Source organism: Mercenaria mercenaria, chromosome 18 (genome assembly GCF_021730395.1).
Source record: "Mercenaria mercenaria strain notata chromosome 18, MADL_Memer_1, whole genome shotgun sequence".
Lineage (NCBI taxonomy): Eukaryota > Metazoa > Mollusca > Bivalvia > Venerida > Veneridae > Mercenaria > Mercenaria mercenaria.
Window position 1 is genome coordinate 11,307,011 of NC_069378.1, and position 18,211 is coordinate 11,325,221.

General features: G+C 36.1%; 1 protein-coding gene across 1 annotated transcript; it reads left to right on the forward strand.

Annotated features, from left to right (window-relative positions):
* The first annotated feature begins 8,491 nt into the window (after positions 1-8,491).
* LOC123538316 (C-type lectin lectoxin-Lio3-like) lies at positions 8,492-11,859 on the forward strand. The gene is made up of 3 exons (XM_053530694.1): positions 8,492-8,726; positions 10,420-10,501; positions 11,038-11,859. The coding sequence occupies exons 1-3, from the start codon at positions 8,658-8,660 to the stop codon at positions 11,214-11,216; spliced, it is 330 nt and encodes a 109-aa protein (XP_053386669.1). The 5' UTR covers positions 8,492-8,657; the 3' UTR covers positions 11,217-11,859.
* The last annotated feature ends 6,352 nt before the right edge of the window (positions 11,860-18,211 follow it).

The window sequence follows — 18,211 nt, forward strand, 5'->3', positions numbered from 1 at the left end:
AATAACGTAAAGTCTTAAACACTGATCAATTTACTTGTCTTAGTGTAAAATGGGCGAAAAGACTGAAATTTGTAGCTTTATTTAATGCCGCATTAGGCTTGAATTGTGTGGTTTATTTAGGCCATTTCAATGCGCACAGTTTTAGGTGGGTTAAAGCTTTTAAAGCTGGGAAATTATCTGTCAAAGATGATACCGGTTCTGGAAGGCCCAAAACCTCTGTAACCAAGACAAACGTCGCTGCTGTAAAAGTTGTGATTTAACAGGATGCACGATTGTCGGTTGAAGATATAGCCAGTTGTACTGACATATCAGAAAGCAGTGTGCAAACAACTGAACCTAAGAAAAGTTTGCGCTAGGTGGGTACCTCATTTGCTCACTGAGAAGCAAAATGAACAGTACATCGAAGTAACATTTATCAAGAACGCCCATATATTGCCAAGAGACCTATAAGTTTGAAACAGATGTTGTACGTAATTTTCTTCAATTCTAGTAGGCCAATCGTTCAAGTGTCTTGTCAATCTGGTCATACAGTCACTGGACGATTCTACAAGAATCTTTTACTGAAGAAAGTGAAAAAGTTAAAAAGTTTTACAATAAGAAACGTTCAAAGAAAAGGATGGTTAGGAGTCCATCTTGTACACGACAAAACTTCCTCTCACACATGCGAGGTTGTTAACTTCTGAAAAGACGGTAGTTGTAAACCATCTGCCCTATTCACCTGACCTGAGTCCCTGTGACTTATTTATTTCCAACGCTTAAGAAAATGCTTTCCGGAAGCAAATATAAGTTCTCTTGACAGCGCCATTTGTCAGTATCTCCAACAGATACCAAAAAGAAGACTATTTATCTGCTTTTCGCGATTTGATAAAAAGGTTACAAATATATGTTTTGGTAAAGGTGAAATACTTTGAAGGCGTGACAGGAATGGTCGAACCGAGGACAGAAATAATACGAACAATTCAACACTCATTACAGAATTTACAAGTGTATTTTCAGAAAATGAAAATTAAGAATGAAAAGAGAAAACAATAAGTTATTAATAGATAGAACAAAAGGGAAGATTGAGCTCAATGTCTATAATGGTTTGCAGAAAAGATGTTTGAGTCCGACATTTCTAATACAGTTTCATAGTGACGTTTCACAGATGTTTTAGATCCACTTAACTAGAGTAGCACGTTAAAGATTTAACACGATCTAAATTACTGTCCCGTCAAATCAAAAAGAAGTCGACCCCATTCTGGCTCCCCATATGTGGTGTTTAAATCCTTGAGCTATCTCAGTCGTTTACAAAGATCAACAGCTTGGCGGTTAAAACACAACCATGTGACGTAGACACTCAGCGCTTGAAATTCACATCCAGGCGAGATAAGAAAACCACGGGTATATCGCTTCCGGATCGTGACATCACCAGGATAAATGTCGTCTTGTGGATGAAGCTAAAATATATATCATATGGTAAGCACCATAGCAAATGCAAATAAAAGCACAAACTGCTTCGTTAGGTACACCATACCTCAGCAGGCTCCCATTAATAATACATAGTTAACAAAGTATACGTGCTATTAAGTTCATACGTCACTTGATACTTATATCAATTCTCCTGTTACTTGCATACTTACTTACTTACTTACTAGACTAATTAAAGTTTAAGTATGATAAAGATGTGAGAAGATTATGATGAAAAATTATAGATAAGAGGATAATTAACTGCAGCTATTATTAACAACCACAAGTTAATATTTCAAATTAAACATAATAAAAAACAATGCAGTACCAGCGTTCCATAATTTACAACGAACAAATGACAAATACGGTTTATGAGGTAATTGCTTGCTAAACATCACGTTACAAAATTTTCAATAATTAAAAAATTTATAACTTAATACAAATGAAATAAATGATTTACAAAATTCTGAAAAATTTGATAAATTAGCCTGACAACTCGAAACCAACTAATAGCTTTCCGAAAAGTAAACATTTTAAAAAATTCTTTAGAATAAAAATAAATTTACTAAATAAAACCATAATTCAAAAAATATACAAAAATGAACAAATAAAATTTCTACAAAGAATAGAATAGAATAACAGTCTCTATCAGTCGGTTATGTGTGTGTGTGCGCGCTAAGACAGTAGATGCCAGTTTTGGGGATTTTTCGCACGCCGGCCGGAGACCATCTTCCTTCGATTAAGCAGAAATCAACTAAACAATGTTATTTGAAAGAAATAAAGCATATAGCTACCATGTATTTATATGCTTTCTTAAAATCCAATAGAAATATTTTGCCATTTATGAGACTCTCTTGTCCATCGGTAGCTAATAGTGAAACATAGGTTCGCGAAAATATGAACACATTTTCCAAAATATTGCCATATTTGGCCTTGTGGCAACAAGTTAGGGAAAAAACAGTCCAACAATGCACAGTGACTTGAACACAAGCTTCTCCTGTACCTATTCTGCATAACAGAAGTATCTGTCAACCGATTACTTTTTTCAGTATTCCTTCTTGAATAAGACCTCTGTTGTTTTGACATTTGCACATGGAGCCAGCAATCAACACTTGCAGTTTCGCATCTGACCAACTTGAGGACACTAATTCCGTTCACGTCGGCTGAATACTTGTTTTTTAAATGTCCATTACACAGTACCAAAACACAAAATCAGCATTAAATATTGTTTGAATGAAAACGGGGCCGTCAGTTTTGACATTTACCTTTACTTTAGGATTTTGACGCTGGCCAATTCGCATCTAAGGCTAGAAACTACCAACTCCTACTTAAACATAATTTATCTTCTATTGTCAATTTGTATGTCCCGCCAAGTATTAAATTCGGACTATTTCCGCGGGAAAGTGTATTAGACAATTTAAAGCCCGTTGTAGTGGATTTGGAGATAAAAACATAAATTTCTGAAGAATAAAAATTATTACAGTGCAAACTCTGTAGAGCAACACCCTATGGGAGATACAAATATTGACTGTTATGTAGAGGTTGTTGTTATGGAGAGGTAAATTTGATAGCGTATTTCCGCTTGGGGAAATTTTGATGATGTTTTATAGAGAGGTATTTGCTTAAGGGAGGTCTGCTCTGAAGACGTTGTACTGTAACTTCTTTATTACTGAACCGAATTAAATGAAATGTACTTGGAAATCTAAGTTATCAAATGCAGAAAAAAAAACATGAAAGTTATAGTATGCGTAATATCTGACATTTACCTCAATAACTCAAAAGTGTACACAAAAATTATGCAATACCTGTCTTTATACCACAGATACATTGAAGCTCGTATGTCAGTTTGTAACAGAAGGTTTGTAATAAAACTAATAAGATGAAACATTGCACATAATATCACAAACCCAAATGAGAAAACAGGGTCCTCGTATATAATTAAGGCATCGTTTATAGACGGTTACTACGCAGCATAAAGAATAATTTGTAATCAAAGTAATGGCCGGTACTCACATACAATGTTAGTTTGTTTGGTTTGTGGTTTAACGCCGTTTTTCAACAGTATTTCAGTCATGTAACGGCGGGCAGTTAACCTAACCAGTGTTCCTGGATTCTGTACCAGTATGAACCTGTTCTCCGCAAGTAACTGCCAACTTCCCCACATGGATTATCAGAGGTGGAGGACGAATGATTGCAGACACAATCCTTTTATCAAATCGTCACGGAGAACATACGCCCCGCCCGGGGATCGAACTCGCGACTCCGCAATCTGTAGATCAACGCTCTCACTACTGAGCTAAGCGGGCGGCTACTCACATACAAAGTTCTAGACTACATACAGTGGAAGTCACACACGTAGATCTGAAATAGCACGACATACAGACGAACGCACACACACGATGCACTGGAATAGCTTACAGAGGTATATCGACACAGCATGCTTCAGCGACAGAGCACCCATGTATTTACAAGAATTTTCACATACCGATATTTGAATAGGTACTGCAGTTAATTATTGATTCATTTTTTGCGACTAACGGCCTACGTAACCACATTAGACGTTTTGACCAATATAGCAAATTTTGCACGTGCAGGGCATGTACACCAATATGCACGTGTTAATGAATATTTTTGGCATTACTGAAAAAGTCCTACAAGAAAAACACATATCATCGTGAAATTGACACGAAAGCGCCAACAAAATTAAAAATCGGTTACTTCAATAAATTGTACTAGTTTAAATTTCGCCAAAAGAGCGCAGATGGTAAGTAACTAACGATTGAAGGCTCTTGTAAACGAAAATAAGGTTAAATTTGGATAGCCATCGAAGTAACAGCTAAAGATGAATTATATCAAAATTCTTTTGAAATTGCAAAATTAATTACAGACATGCCGTAAATGTGTTCCGGCTAGCAACATTCCGACAGCTCGATCGCGTTGCTCTTGGGTCAAATTCACCAAAATATGTGTTTTTCTAGTAGTTCTTTCATCAGTAATGCTAAAAGTGTAAACAAACACGTGCATACTGGTGCACAGGCCCTGCACGTGCACAATATGCTATATTGTTAAAAACGCTTAATGTGGTTACTTTGGCCTTGAGTCGCCAAAAATAAATTAATAATTAACTGCAGTATCTATTCAAATGTCGGTATGTGAAATTTCTTGTGAATAGATGCATTATTAACAAAATAGTAATACGGTATAAACTGACCGATTAGGAATTTTGTTGAGGGTACAGAGCTAGTCAAACACCATATCTTGTTTGCCTGCTTGAACAAAGAAGAATGAATTTTATTGGAGAACAGCTTGTATGCCTCCACTTTAATTTGCAATAAGTATTTCCAAATGAACTCTGTGCTTTGCAATTTTCTGTGTGAGATAAGTATTAGCAGGGGACCATTGAGATGAGGTGGAATGTTTAATCTAAGTCCAAGTTTACTCAATTCATTATGTATTTTATACCTCTTGGTTGCCATTACTGCATCTCCTTTGATGTATCCATGTTTCATAAAATCACCCAATCGAACAAAAAACACTTTCCTCACTTATCGCTTATCCAATATTGACCCAGTAAACAACTGAGATAATAAATGACAGGTCCACTTGGGTCACACCAAATCAAAACCTTTAGAGTGATAGAAGATTTATAATCGCTCTACAGTTGACTTTGAAGTCCTAACAAGTCCAACATTTTGTTGAATACAATACTTGTAGACTGCAAACACAAACTAAATCTCATTGCCAAATCTTTAAGCCCAAAGGCATATCTTAATCTGCATAAAAAAGAAGCAGTGCATTTTATTTGCCAGCAGTTTAGTGTCACATCTTTCATATTTCACTTTCTTTCTCGTATGGATTTGAAAACAAAAATGACAAAAGAAACAAAAAAATTACAGTTTACATTTAAGTGATTCCTGTGTAATACACAAATAGATTTTTAAGATTGTTTTCTTCTTTCTAATACCCTCTGCACTGAATGCCTGCTGCGGTTCACACTTCTGATATTTTTATTGATATTTTAACCTGTTTAAGTTCATTTTATGTTTTTGCTTTTCTGGTGGAGCTGCAATCTCAGTTCTTCGTTTCCCTTGGTGGGTCATCTACATCTGAAAATATATATTCTCTCATTTTACTATCAGACAAGGAATCTCAAAGCATTTGAACCAGTTGCAACACAATATATCAAACTATACCAGTAAAATTACTGCAAAAATATGGCCCTCTTAGGCAGCAGTACATTGTGTTATATCTTGAAAAGGTTCAATTTTCAAACAAGATAAAGGCTGCTTCCACTGCATGACATGAAGTGAGCCGTGCCATGAGAAACCCAACATAGTGGCTTTTCGCTTTCAAAGCCTATTGCAATTAGAGAAACCATTAGCGAACAGCATGGATTCTGCAGCATGGATTCTGACCAGACTGTGCGGATGCGCAGGCTGGTCTGGATCCATGCTGGTCGCAAAGCCACTATGTTGATTTTCTCATGGCATGGCTCAAGTAAAGAAAAAAAGACTGAAAGCTTCCAATTTTGGCCAAGTTTGAGCTGAAAGTCACCATCAAATGAGAAAATGTTGTATAGACTTTTTCAAACACAAACTTTTCAGACTGCATCTCTAACTTATTGTAAAAGAAATGAAAGTAAGGCTAAGACCACATATCTGTCTCAGTATCAGTATCCAGACAGGCATATACATGCATGTAGATATGTTATAAATACGGTAATTAGTTTCCATTTCTGGGAGCTACTCCAGATGGCAATTTATGTGAAAATGGTCAGGTAAGCATCATTGAAATCAAGTGTCCTTATAGTACTAGAGGTTTATCTTAAGTGATGCATGTTCTCAGTTAAAAGATTTTTTTTCCACAGAAAAATCAGAATGACTCAATTACATTAAGAAGAAATCATAACTATTATGCACAAGTTCAAGGGCATATGATGTTAACTGGAAGCTCATTTTTCCCAAATGAATGTGAATTGTTTGCTCAGCGCACCATTCCAGATATTGAGTTTCATGGAAGGAATGCTCACTGTACTGTCAAATTTCTTTTTATTTTTAAACAGCATGTGAAAATAGTATGCTATCCCTTATCTTAATGGTGTTTGGCAGTTAACTTCATGTGCACATCTTATGAGTGCTCCTTGTCTGCTTTCTAAGTTCCTGAAATTTATTGATTTATTTTATCTATTTATTTACATTGAGTGTATGTGCAAAACATGTTAATACCACTTTAATTGTACACTTTAAGTCATCTATGTCCAAATACTTTAACCACCTACATGCCCGGATCAAGGGCCAAGCCAAAGGGACTCGTGCCCCCCCCCCCCCACCCCCCACGTCCTCCTCCTCCTCTAGACCCGGATCCAGAAATATTTCATTGGGGGCACCAGTGTAGAATGAAGACGTTACCACCGAGGCGCATAGCGCTGATAGCGAGTTGGTATAGGGAGGTGCAGAGCCATGTTAAGGAGGTCAAGGGGGCTCCCCCTGGAATTTTTTTATATACAGGTGTGAAAAGGTGCCACAATTATAAGGATTAGATCAGATACAGTTTAATGAGCTATTCTAACATGGCTCAAATTGATTTCCAGTTAAACAAAGAAGAAAATCAAACGCAATATATCCTGCGATAATTAACGGTTGACGCACGGACCGGTAAGATAGCATTATGACGTCAATTTTGACGTCATGTAGCCGCCTGACGTCCGATACATTACTCCTCGCGTAAATGAATTCCAGCATAATATTTATTGAAATATATCAACGTGCATGTCAGAATGAAAACAATCAAGGCCTTCTTGTGATTTATCGTCTAATTTACCACGGTTCATCGTTCAGATGCTTCAGCATTTAACCACTCGGGCTAACGCCCTCGTGGTTCAATTCCTACGCATCTGAACTCTGAACCGTGGTAAATTAAACGATAAACAACGCGAAGGCCTTGATTATTTGTTAAATATACACAAGATGTGAGATCCTGAGTAATCTGAATTTCACAAAAATCTATGAAAGTGAGTCTATAATTATTGGGGAATCAGTTTAAAAAACAGTGTTAACAAGATATAAAAGTTATGATTTTTACAGATCCTGTGCGACGACATCATGCCTATATGTTAATTGCTGAGCAGTTAAAGGAGCCCACAACTAGCACACATGGAGATTGCTAACCAGTTTAAAGACCCATTGGCTTGCACACAAATGCAGTGTGTGGAGCTGTTACCATAACTATAACTAGCTGGAAATGGACTGCCAAATTTGGAAGTCTTTGATTGAAATATAATGACATTTTTAGATGTCAAAGCGTACTGTTGTACTGATAAGACCACCAAAACACATTGTTTTGGTATTTCATTGTCATGATATTAGAACTAAGTTAAAGAAAACATAAAATGGAAAAGTGTGCTTTTATACGAAATATATTGTATATTGTACATTTAGATCTGACCTTTCACTGAATCTGTTTAATTTTCAGAAGTTAAGTTGTATATAGATCTACAGTGTAATGTAACATATAAATCATATTATATACTTAGTATATGGTTTCCGAAGGGTACTGACAAGAATTATTTACTTATAAACTGAAATTGTTTTAGTGTTACCCTTTTCGTAGCTCAGTCTCGTATAGAAGCATGTTCATCAGACTTTGACAGAATATTATGGATGTAGCATTCATTATCAATAAACATATCTTCACTATATTATATACCATTGGGGCATGAAGTGGAGGCATCCGTGTTCATATGGTATTATAATAATAAACTGTTACCTTAATGACACAGATATGTTTTAATTGATTTAAGTTCACAGTTATCTTACTTCATTGGAAGACATACCTTATAAATAATACAGTCAAACTTGCTCGAGAGACCACTGGCACTAAGAGACCAACTTTTCGATTCCTTTTTGTGATGGTAAACGACTAAACATGTTGTATTAAGACACCATTTGTGTTAAGAGGCCAATTTTGTTCGTCCCTTGGGCGGTCCCTTTATACACGTTGTATTGTAAATTATGCTATGACGTAATAGCACAACGAATAGTCTTCTTTCGTTGCTATACAATCTAACGGACTTTCTATTATAGATTGTTGACCATGCTGTTTCACAATGTTTTTGCAGTTGAATTCGATGTGATTGAAGCCTGTTTGGCACTGACAAATATTAATGTTGGATCTTATTATTTTGTAAAGTGTATAAAGAAGAAGCAGAAAACATGAAAGTGTCCCATTTACTTTCAGGGTACAGACTGGTTCTGGAGAAAATGAACTGGGATGCAGCTAAGGTAATAATGATCTTGGTAGTCCAGATGTATTTACAAGTCAGTGACAAGTAGTAAATAGCGTCATTGCACGTTTTTAAATCTATACATGCACATACTATGATTTATTACATACTCGTTTCTTTTTCCCGTTAAGTTACACTGGTACCGGAAACGTCAATATTTTTCCATAAACTGACGCCTGAATTTCATATCGGGTGCGTGACGTAATTAAGTGTGTGTTTTTGCACTATTTTTTCTATTTAGTTCAGTATTGTAAATCCTATTCAGGCTATTGAACATATTTATGATACTTACATAATATTTATACGTGTAGATGCGTATTTAATAAAAAGGTTATTATCTTTGCATCGGGAAATATGCACTCGTTCCTCAGCGGAAGAATATTGCGCTCCTAAAGTAGCGCAATATTTTCGCTGAAGAACTCGTGAATATTTCCCGATACAAAGCTAATAACCTATAAGCATTATACTTACGTGACTTTGAGATATTTGATTTAAATCTATACATGCACATACTATGATGCATTATACAGTGCTCCTTCTCAACAACAACACCCTTTGGGAGACGGAAAATTTGGTTGTTGTTCGGAGGGAGTTGTTGTAGAGAGGTAAAATAAAGAACAATAAGCACATTTTGGAGTCAGTAGCAAGTGTTGTTGCAAGGAGGGAATTATTGTTCAGAGGGCCGCTGTAGAGAGGGAGCACTAACGTGACATTGAGAAAATTCGAAAATAGAAGAAATGAGCAATAGTATTAAACCATGGACGAGAACATAATGTTGATATTGTTTATAATCTCAATGGCATATCAAATCTTCCCTTCCTGTCGAATAAACATGTATGAGGTATATGTTACTTGTCCATAAAATCCAGTATTTTAAGAAATTTATAGCAAAGGTCAAATTAACAAAACTCTTAAAAGGACTTCATTTTCCCTAAAAAGGAGTGCCGCAGCAATCTACGAAGTGCAGTGATGAACATACGTGAATTTTGTCCCGGACAATGCCCGAATACAATTTCTGTAATTCGGCCCATCAGCATATCATGATGCATGCCCGTTCAATATAATTTTACGTGATCGGTATATTCACACATGTCTGCGATAATAAATGATCATATTCAAATAGCATAACTGTATAAATTTAGAAAGAGCACAGATGCTTCTCTCCAATACAGCTACACGCTCAGTTTTATTTCACTAAAGATGTACAATGCTTTCCTTTCACATTTTTATCATCGTAAAAATTCAAGTACATGTATATTTAATTTGGTTAAATCTGTAAACTTACTTTTTTTTAGTGTTTCAATCGCACTTAAATCTTCTAAAATCTAGTGATAGATATTTGTTTTTAAAATATCTTCCAATGGTTAGTGGTATTGCATGTTCATCAGACGTTTAATTTATATATATCATATAGTACTTTAACTCTAATATGCAATATGAGATGATATTTCAATGTAAAAACAGATACCTTAATTGCAGTAATTGTTCATATTTTCAAATATGAGTTTGGGCATAATGTACCTATAAGGAGTTATTCTTATTTTACCTTTTGTTGATACATGTACTTACTTAACCGATATAACCGTTTAGTTCTTTCGGTTGACATCTGTGTGGTCTTTTTTTAATCCGTATTTTTAAACATAATATGACAAAAAAAGGATATCAAATTTGGTTTCTTTTCTTAATAACAGGAGCATTGTCAAGATCTAGGTGGGCGATTAGCAGACATAAAGTCACAGGAAGAAGAAGAATTTGTAGAAAGATTTGTTTCCGGTTTGTAAATTCCTATCTTCATTTACATCCTGTACACTTTTTTTAACTATGACATGTTCCTTTTCATTCAGCTGTAATTCAGTGGATTAATACTACCAGTATATAATTCCGCAAAAGTGAAAAATAATGAAAACCGCGCTACATAAATTTTATTACATATACACATGTATATCCGTGCTTTACTCAATATTATGTTTCATTATCCATCACCTTTTTCTTTGTATTAGTTTTCCTTATCATGTACACTCATCTAAGCACTATTTATTTCATATACATCTATGCAGTTAACTGCATCAAATTCTATAATCTGGAAAGCAAGTCATACAGGAACATATTCGGAAAAAAATGACCCTAGCAAATCGGTTTAGGAAAAGATTGACAACTGTGCTACAGTGTTTTAAAACTTGTCAGTCCAGGACCCGGTAGTAATCCTGTGACATGTAAAGCGGATGATTGAAAGTATCCTTGTTTACAGATTGGCTTTGACATTCAGGTCAGTAATTGTGATTGTTTATTTTGATCGTTTTATATTGCAGGAGTAAACAATCAATTGTGGCTGGGTGCTACTGACAGGGAAAGTGAAGGAACTTTTCTCTGGCAAGACGGAACAAGTATTTCGGACGCCTATGTCAAATGGGGAAAAAACCAGCCGGACAATTTTAAAGATATGGAATACAGTATGGTACTTTCGGATTTTGAGACAGGTTCCAAGTAGTGGGGTTGGAATGACAGAAAATGCCATGCTGAATATTCCAGTTTATGTGAATAAAAAGCCTTAGAAACATAACAAGCAGTTTTCTTTACCTTTCCAAAAGCAAACCTACGGGACTTTTTTTTTGGACAGGCAAGCATTCGTTACTATTTTGGGGTGGATTCCGGTTGAGTTATTCATTCATTACCCTTGGATATTCTTTAAAATGATATAGGGCATAGAAGAGAATGAAATGCAAGTGCTCTTCAAAAAAAAGCTTTATATGTGCATATGCTAGTTGTTTGAACTCTACCCTAGAATAATGACAAGATCATTAAAATATAGTACCTAATATTCGCAAAAAAATAGTAACAGACGCGTGTCCGTCCCAGAAAAAATGAAAATGAGATAGTCAGCATTTAATTTCTGACGATATCAGTGTTAATACACGCTATAGAATATTCTGGCACCATAATCAATGAAACCATCCTTTTACTGAAATTCTATACACGTAATGGATGTTAAATATGTGAATCTATTTACGTTTCATGTGAAAATACTGAAGCGAGTGAGAATACAAACTCTCCTGCCATAGGAGATAGTGAAGTTACTTGTACAGCATTTCCGTAGATTCTTTTTGTGTATATCTGTTTTGATCTAAGAAACTCTTGAGCCGTGCCATGAGAAAACCAACATAGTGGCTTTGCGATCAGCATGGGTAATAGGCTTTGAAAGCGAACTGCATGGATCCTGACCGGACTGCGCGGATGCAAAGCCACTATGTTGGTTTTCCCATGGCACGGCTCATTTAATCTACAAACTGCATGGTTGTCTTTTATATGTTTGGGATTCACCTGCCGGGGTAAATTTAAAATTTATTCACACTGTCCTTTTATTTTGGAACAAGAAAGATAAAATAATGAGAGTTTTTGCATTCATTGTCTAAAAGGATGGAGACAATGCATAAGGAACGTCAAAAAAAAAGAACACACTACCTCTGAATCTGCTATCGCAATAGTTTAGATTCAGGTGATTATATTCCGTTATAATTCAAAGTCTAAAATAAGGAAACATTGCGAGATATTACAAGATGATGTTCAGAACCCCGGTTTAGAGACATATACCATGGATCTGCTGGCGGCAAGTGAATCTGCACTGTTCGCTATTCATTTAATATTTCTGGATGAATCTTTTTCACACTACACAAAACTGTAGTATTTAATGATAAAGTGTATCAAGGCATATATATATTAAAGGTCAAAAGGGATTGGTGAGCGTCGTTAGGGCCTCACGGCCTTCTTGTATATCTTTAGTAATGACCTTTTGCTTTACTTAAAACTACATTAGTAGGCATACATATGCACATGTCCACTTCATGCTGATGGTGCATACCAAGTTTCATCTGAAATGGATGAAAGCCGTAGGAGACCTTGAATACATAAACTAACAATACATCTGTAATTTGCATACTTAACTCCTCCTACAGAGAGACGTTGAATACATAAACTAACGATACATCTGTAATTTGCATACTTAACTCCTCCTACATCTTTCAACAGGGTCTGTTTCATTTCCAGTCTTTAAAAGTGACCCATCGAAGAATTTTGAAATACCTTGACACAAATGTTCTCAATTATAAAATAATGTGTAGCACACAAGATCCAAAACGCTAGCTCAATGATATGTCATACTGAAAGGTCCGACAGCCTAAGTGCATGATCTTATAGGTTTTGTTAAAGTCATGCATAGGATGATATTCCAGTTACCTGGCAATAAAATCTGTAAAACATTCTCCAAAACTAGGTGATGTGTGAAATGCAGAAAGGTAAAGGTCACAGTTGGATGGCAAAGATTTAATGTTGCACATGGCTTACAGTCTTGCTCGAGCACAAAGTAGTGTTTGTAGGAGACCTGTTATATCACACACCTTTCCGTCTGTACTTGATTCAAACAACATCCCTGAATCAATTAGGTGGAAATTGACGCAGGTCTTTGAAATTGTTCAAAAAGTACCACTTAGTTCTACAGAAAAAAAAACACCTTCAAAATCTCTCTCACACAAATATGTCTTGAGTGACCATTTACAATGAATGAAGATCAGCCAAAGGAAGACCTGACAAATGAGACAAAAACAGAACAAAATTTAAAGGACTACTTTTCCTGATTTCCTAACAATTTTACAGAATTGTTCTTTGGGTATCATTTTACCAAGATTTGTCATATTTTTGTTTGCCTAAAGTATGGCGACAAAAGAAAAAAAAGAGAAAAATTTTCAATGGCTTGTAAGTTTTTTTACAATATAATTTCACAATAATGTGAACCTCGATTAAAATTGTTGAAATTAACCTGAATCATAAAACAAAAACTGTCAGCAGAGACAGCACGCTCGAATATTTTGATGCTTGATAGTAAAATAGGGACTTATTTGGGGAGACTAGAGCTGATACTGGAATTACTAATATCTGCAATGTAGATGATGATGTGGGAAACAGTTTAAGTTTGAGTCAAACCCATTTAGTAACTACAGAGATTGAGCAAATGCGCATCAAAACATCAACCAAAATTAAAGAGACAAAATTCATGGAATATTTCTGAAAGAATAATGCAACTTGTATTTGAGGATGTGGAACAAGTTCAAATCAAATCCATTTTGTAATAACAGAGATAGAGTGAAAGGGATCACAACATTGGCCTGAAATTCAAAGTAAAAAGTTGACATATTTCTTGAAATATTTGAGTCCGAATTATGCATCTTGTGTCATATGATGTTGGTGAAGATATATTACAACTATTTTTAAATCTGATCAATTAAGTAATAACTGAACCAGAGCATGAAAATGTTCACCTAAAATTCTCAGTATAAATGGGAGGGGTGGGGGATAATTGCTGGACTTTATGGCTCTTATATCATCCGATGCCGGTGATAATGTTGAACAACTATTTCAAGTTCGAAGCTAATCCATCAAGTAACAACAGAGTTAACGTGAAGATGCATCATAACTTTAATTATTAATAAGCTGTTGCATTACACGCCAACGGCGGGTGAATAGGACATCTTTCTAAATATACTTTGTATAGTAGAGCTAAAAATGGTCTCAGCGGACATGGTCACTTTTCTGTATACCGGTATGTATCTATTAAGATGTTGCTGTAATTTGGCATAAATGTTTATTAGAAAACTTTCTACCAGAAGTGTTACCACCGAAGGATAACTTGGCCTTCTTTGTTTTTGAACTAACTCAGAACAATATTTGGCTTCTCAAGAGTACCAAGCGAATTTCTAAGCAACTTGCAGTCAAAACTGCCACAATTAAAGGAAATGAAGAGCATTAGAAATACACCCCTGCCAAATTTTTACCTTTCTGTTCCCACTTAATTTCTATGTGGCAATTGATTAGGCTCTGGCCTTGAAATTAGATTCACTCGTTATAAATACAATGAGGAGGGCCATTTTTAACGTTGCCACACCTATGCCAACGCAGACGATTCTGTACACTATTTCCTTGACTATGATAAAACTTTTATTTTATTAAACTGAGCCAGTCTATACCATATGTCCAATATCATGTAACATCATTCCTTTAAGAAAATCTCTAGAATAGACTGGCTTTTGTCTCTATGAAATGGAATTAGACAAAAAAAAGAGAAACAAGAGCTCCGCCAAGCGGGGCAATACATCAGACGGTGGGAGCAAAATTTAAAGAACTTGACTGTTGAAGCCCGAAGGAAAGGAACAACAAAGGGAAGAAATTCCAAAAAAAATTCTAAGTCCACAAAAAAATCCTTCCCAGGTACAGGTATGTCAAAATACACCTACAATTTGAAGGTACCATCCATGTTGTACCACAGAAAAGTGGTCTCGGTTTTTCCCTACGGCCAATAATAAAATAGTTTCAAAATAAGCTATTTATAGTAACATAAAAGGGAAGTAATTCAAACAAAATATTGTAAGTGAACAAAAAGGGATCTGCCAAATAAAAACAAGAGCACTGCAATGCAGAGCAATAAACACAAAGCAAAGCCATATATGACCTTTGACCCCTAAGTGTGACCATGACCTTGAAACGAGTCATTCGAAACATGCGCTCTGCATGTCGTCTCGGTGTGGTGAACATTTGTGCCAAGTTTCTTTGAAATCCTTCAAGCAGTTCGAGTTACAGAGCAGACACGGAACAAACTGGTATGACCTTTGACCCCTAAGTGTGACCTTGGTTTTGAAACCAGACATCCAAAGCATGCGCTCTGCAAGTCGTCTCGGTATGGTGGACATTTGTGTCAAGTTTCTTTGAAATCCTTCAAGGGGTTCAAGAGTTACAGAGCGGACACGAACTTGCTAATGGACGGATGGACAGACAGACAGACGGACACCGGGGGTATAACATAATACGTCCCTTCGGGCGTACAAAAATGAAGAAATAACTTTATCAGTCTAGTGGCTAGTCTTTTGGTTTTATACTAATAAAGGAGCAGTGAAAGACTGGTGCATCGTGTTAATCGCTGTTAAAACCTAAAATCTATAATACTGAATACTAATGCATAGTATACTATATGTAACAGAAGCAAACGGTTGTAAATAGAACAGGTCGATAATACGCACTTCTCTTGTTGGTATTGACACTTCCCATGAAACGTTATTGAAATCCATCTTGCATGCACTTTTGGAGACGAGTCCGGACAAGTTTCTCTATGTAGACATTATGTCTAAAATTCAAGTGGCCTATACTCAGAAATCTTTCCACCAGAACATTCGTTCAACAGTATAGAAACAGTACAAGTACACACAAATTTATTTAAAAATTACTGTTAAAAGTCCGACACTCCGCAATTAATAGTTCGGCTGGGCTATGTCGACAATATGTGCATCCCTTCTTCCTGTGAAGTTTTGTTTAATTCGATGGTTGCCGAGAGCTAAGTAGTGTAAACTCGAAGGGCAATAACTCTTTGAAAAATCTTCCTACTGTAGCTAAGTTTTTGTTGCGTTTAATGAAGTACCAACATTCATAGATCATATGGCTACTTTCCAGTATTCTAACTGTAGATCTGACCCAACGTGACTCTCGGGCCATTATTTAATGCACGGGTAGCACACCAAGTACAATCGACCATAAGCCAATTCTACATTTAAAGCTTATAACGGTGAGGGGCAAGTGATTTGAAATCAGTGACCTTAAATCTATAGTTTCAGAACAAACTCCAACAAATAGTCCAGACAAATTTTATCTAAAAAAGGGCCGTAACTCAGCAATAGAACATCTGACTTGTAAATGCCTATTATATGTGCCAGTCTTAACGGTTAAAAAATCCTGTGAGGTGTGGTAAATTCAAGCCAGTAGATTATGAGAAATAGCTCAAACAAGAATGTCAGAACAGAGGGTCGCAGCAGCGACTATATGCTCCTACCTCTTGCACAGTACTTGAAAGTGTTCCCTGGGGAGGTAAAATGGCCCTAGATCGCTCACCTGAATTTTAGAGCTTAAACAGGCCAGATAGTGTGCAACTATGGAAGAGGACCATACATGTTCCAGGTTCCACAGGCAGTACAACTTAATTGACAGATAACAAATAGTTCAAACACTATATGGTTCTTCAGTGTTTAAAATTAGCTCGAAAAAACACACACAGACAACTGAGGGCAGAGGGTACATTGAGAAGTCTCATTAAAATTGTTCTGTTTTTACATCAAGTGACCCCATTTGCATAAAATTGGAAGTAAACTTTTAACAATGTTACAGACCAAATTTGATGAAGACGTATCCATCAGTTCGTGTTATGAAGTTGTTTAAAGGTATTTAGCATTTAATTTAGTGGTCCCTAAAAGGGTGTTGAGGACCTTACAAGTATGCTAGAGACCAAGTTTGGTGAAGAGCTGTTCATGGGAATTTCTATTTTTAGCTCTAGCAGCCCCTAAAGGGGTTGGGTACCCCCATTTGAATTACCTTGGGAGAAGAACTTACAATGATGCTATAAACCAAGTTTGGTGAAGATCCATTGTACAGTTTATGAGAAGTCCTTTCAATATATTTCTATATTTAGCTCTAGTTGCCCCTGAACTGGATTAAGTTCCCCCGTATGAACTCTTTGGGACAGGGTCATACAATGACGCTACTGACAAAGTTTGATAAAGATCCATCAAATGCATCATTTTCTATTTTTAGCATTAGAGGCTCCAGAACAGGGGCCGTGCTCCCCATTTGAACAAGTTTGGAAAAAGACCTTATAATGATGCCATGCTACAGATCAAGTTTGATAAAGAACAATCAAGCAGTTTATGAGTCATTTAAAGGAATATCTTTCTTCACCCTAAGCAGCCCCTAAAAACTTATAAGAGAGGACCTTATAATGATGCTAAACATCAAGTCTAATGAAGATCCATCCAGCGGTTCATGAAAACAAGTCGTTTAAGGTAGTTTTATTTTTAGCTCAACGCTACTGAAAGGGGCCAAAGGCCTCTATTTGAACAAAATTGGGAGTTTCTTATAATGATGCTGAAGATCAAGTCTGATGATCCATCTAGCAGTCCATGAGGAGACATTTAAAGGTATTTCTACTTTTAGCTGTAGCAGACTCAAAAAGGGGCCAAGGGGCCACATTTGAACACATTTGGGAGAGAACCTTATAATGATGCTACAAACCAAGTTCATAAGAAGTCATCTAGCAGCGTCTAAAAGGGGCCAGGCTGAAACATTTGAAGAAACCATATAGAGGACCATGCCAAGACGTTACTGACCAAGTCTGGTGCAATTTGTACCAGTTGTTTCAGAGGAGCTGTCATCTGAAGAAAAGTGCAGATGGACAGACTGACAGACTGACGGAGGGATGACAGACTGTGAGTGATCACAATAGCTCACCCCAGAGTTTTTCATACTCTTGTTAGCTAATAAGCCCCTGTAAATATCTGTATAAGATTTCTTATTATTCAAAAAGAAGCCTTGCAATTCGTGTTAATTGTTCAAGTTAAAGTAAAATGAAATCTTAGTTTACTTTACCTTTTGTCTACAAAATAAAATCAAACAAAGAAC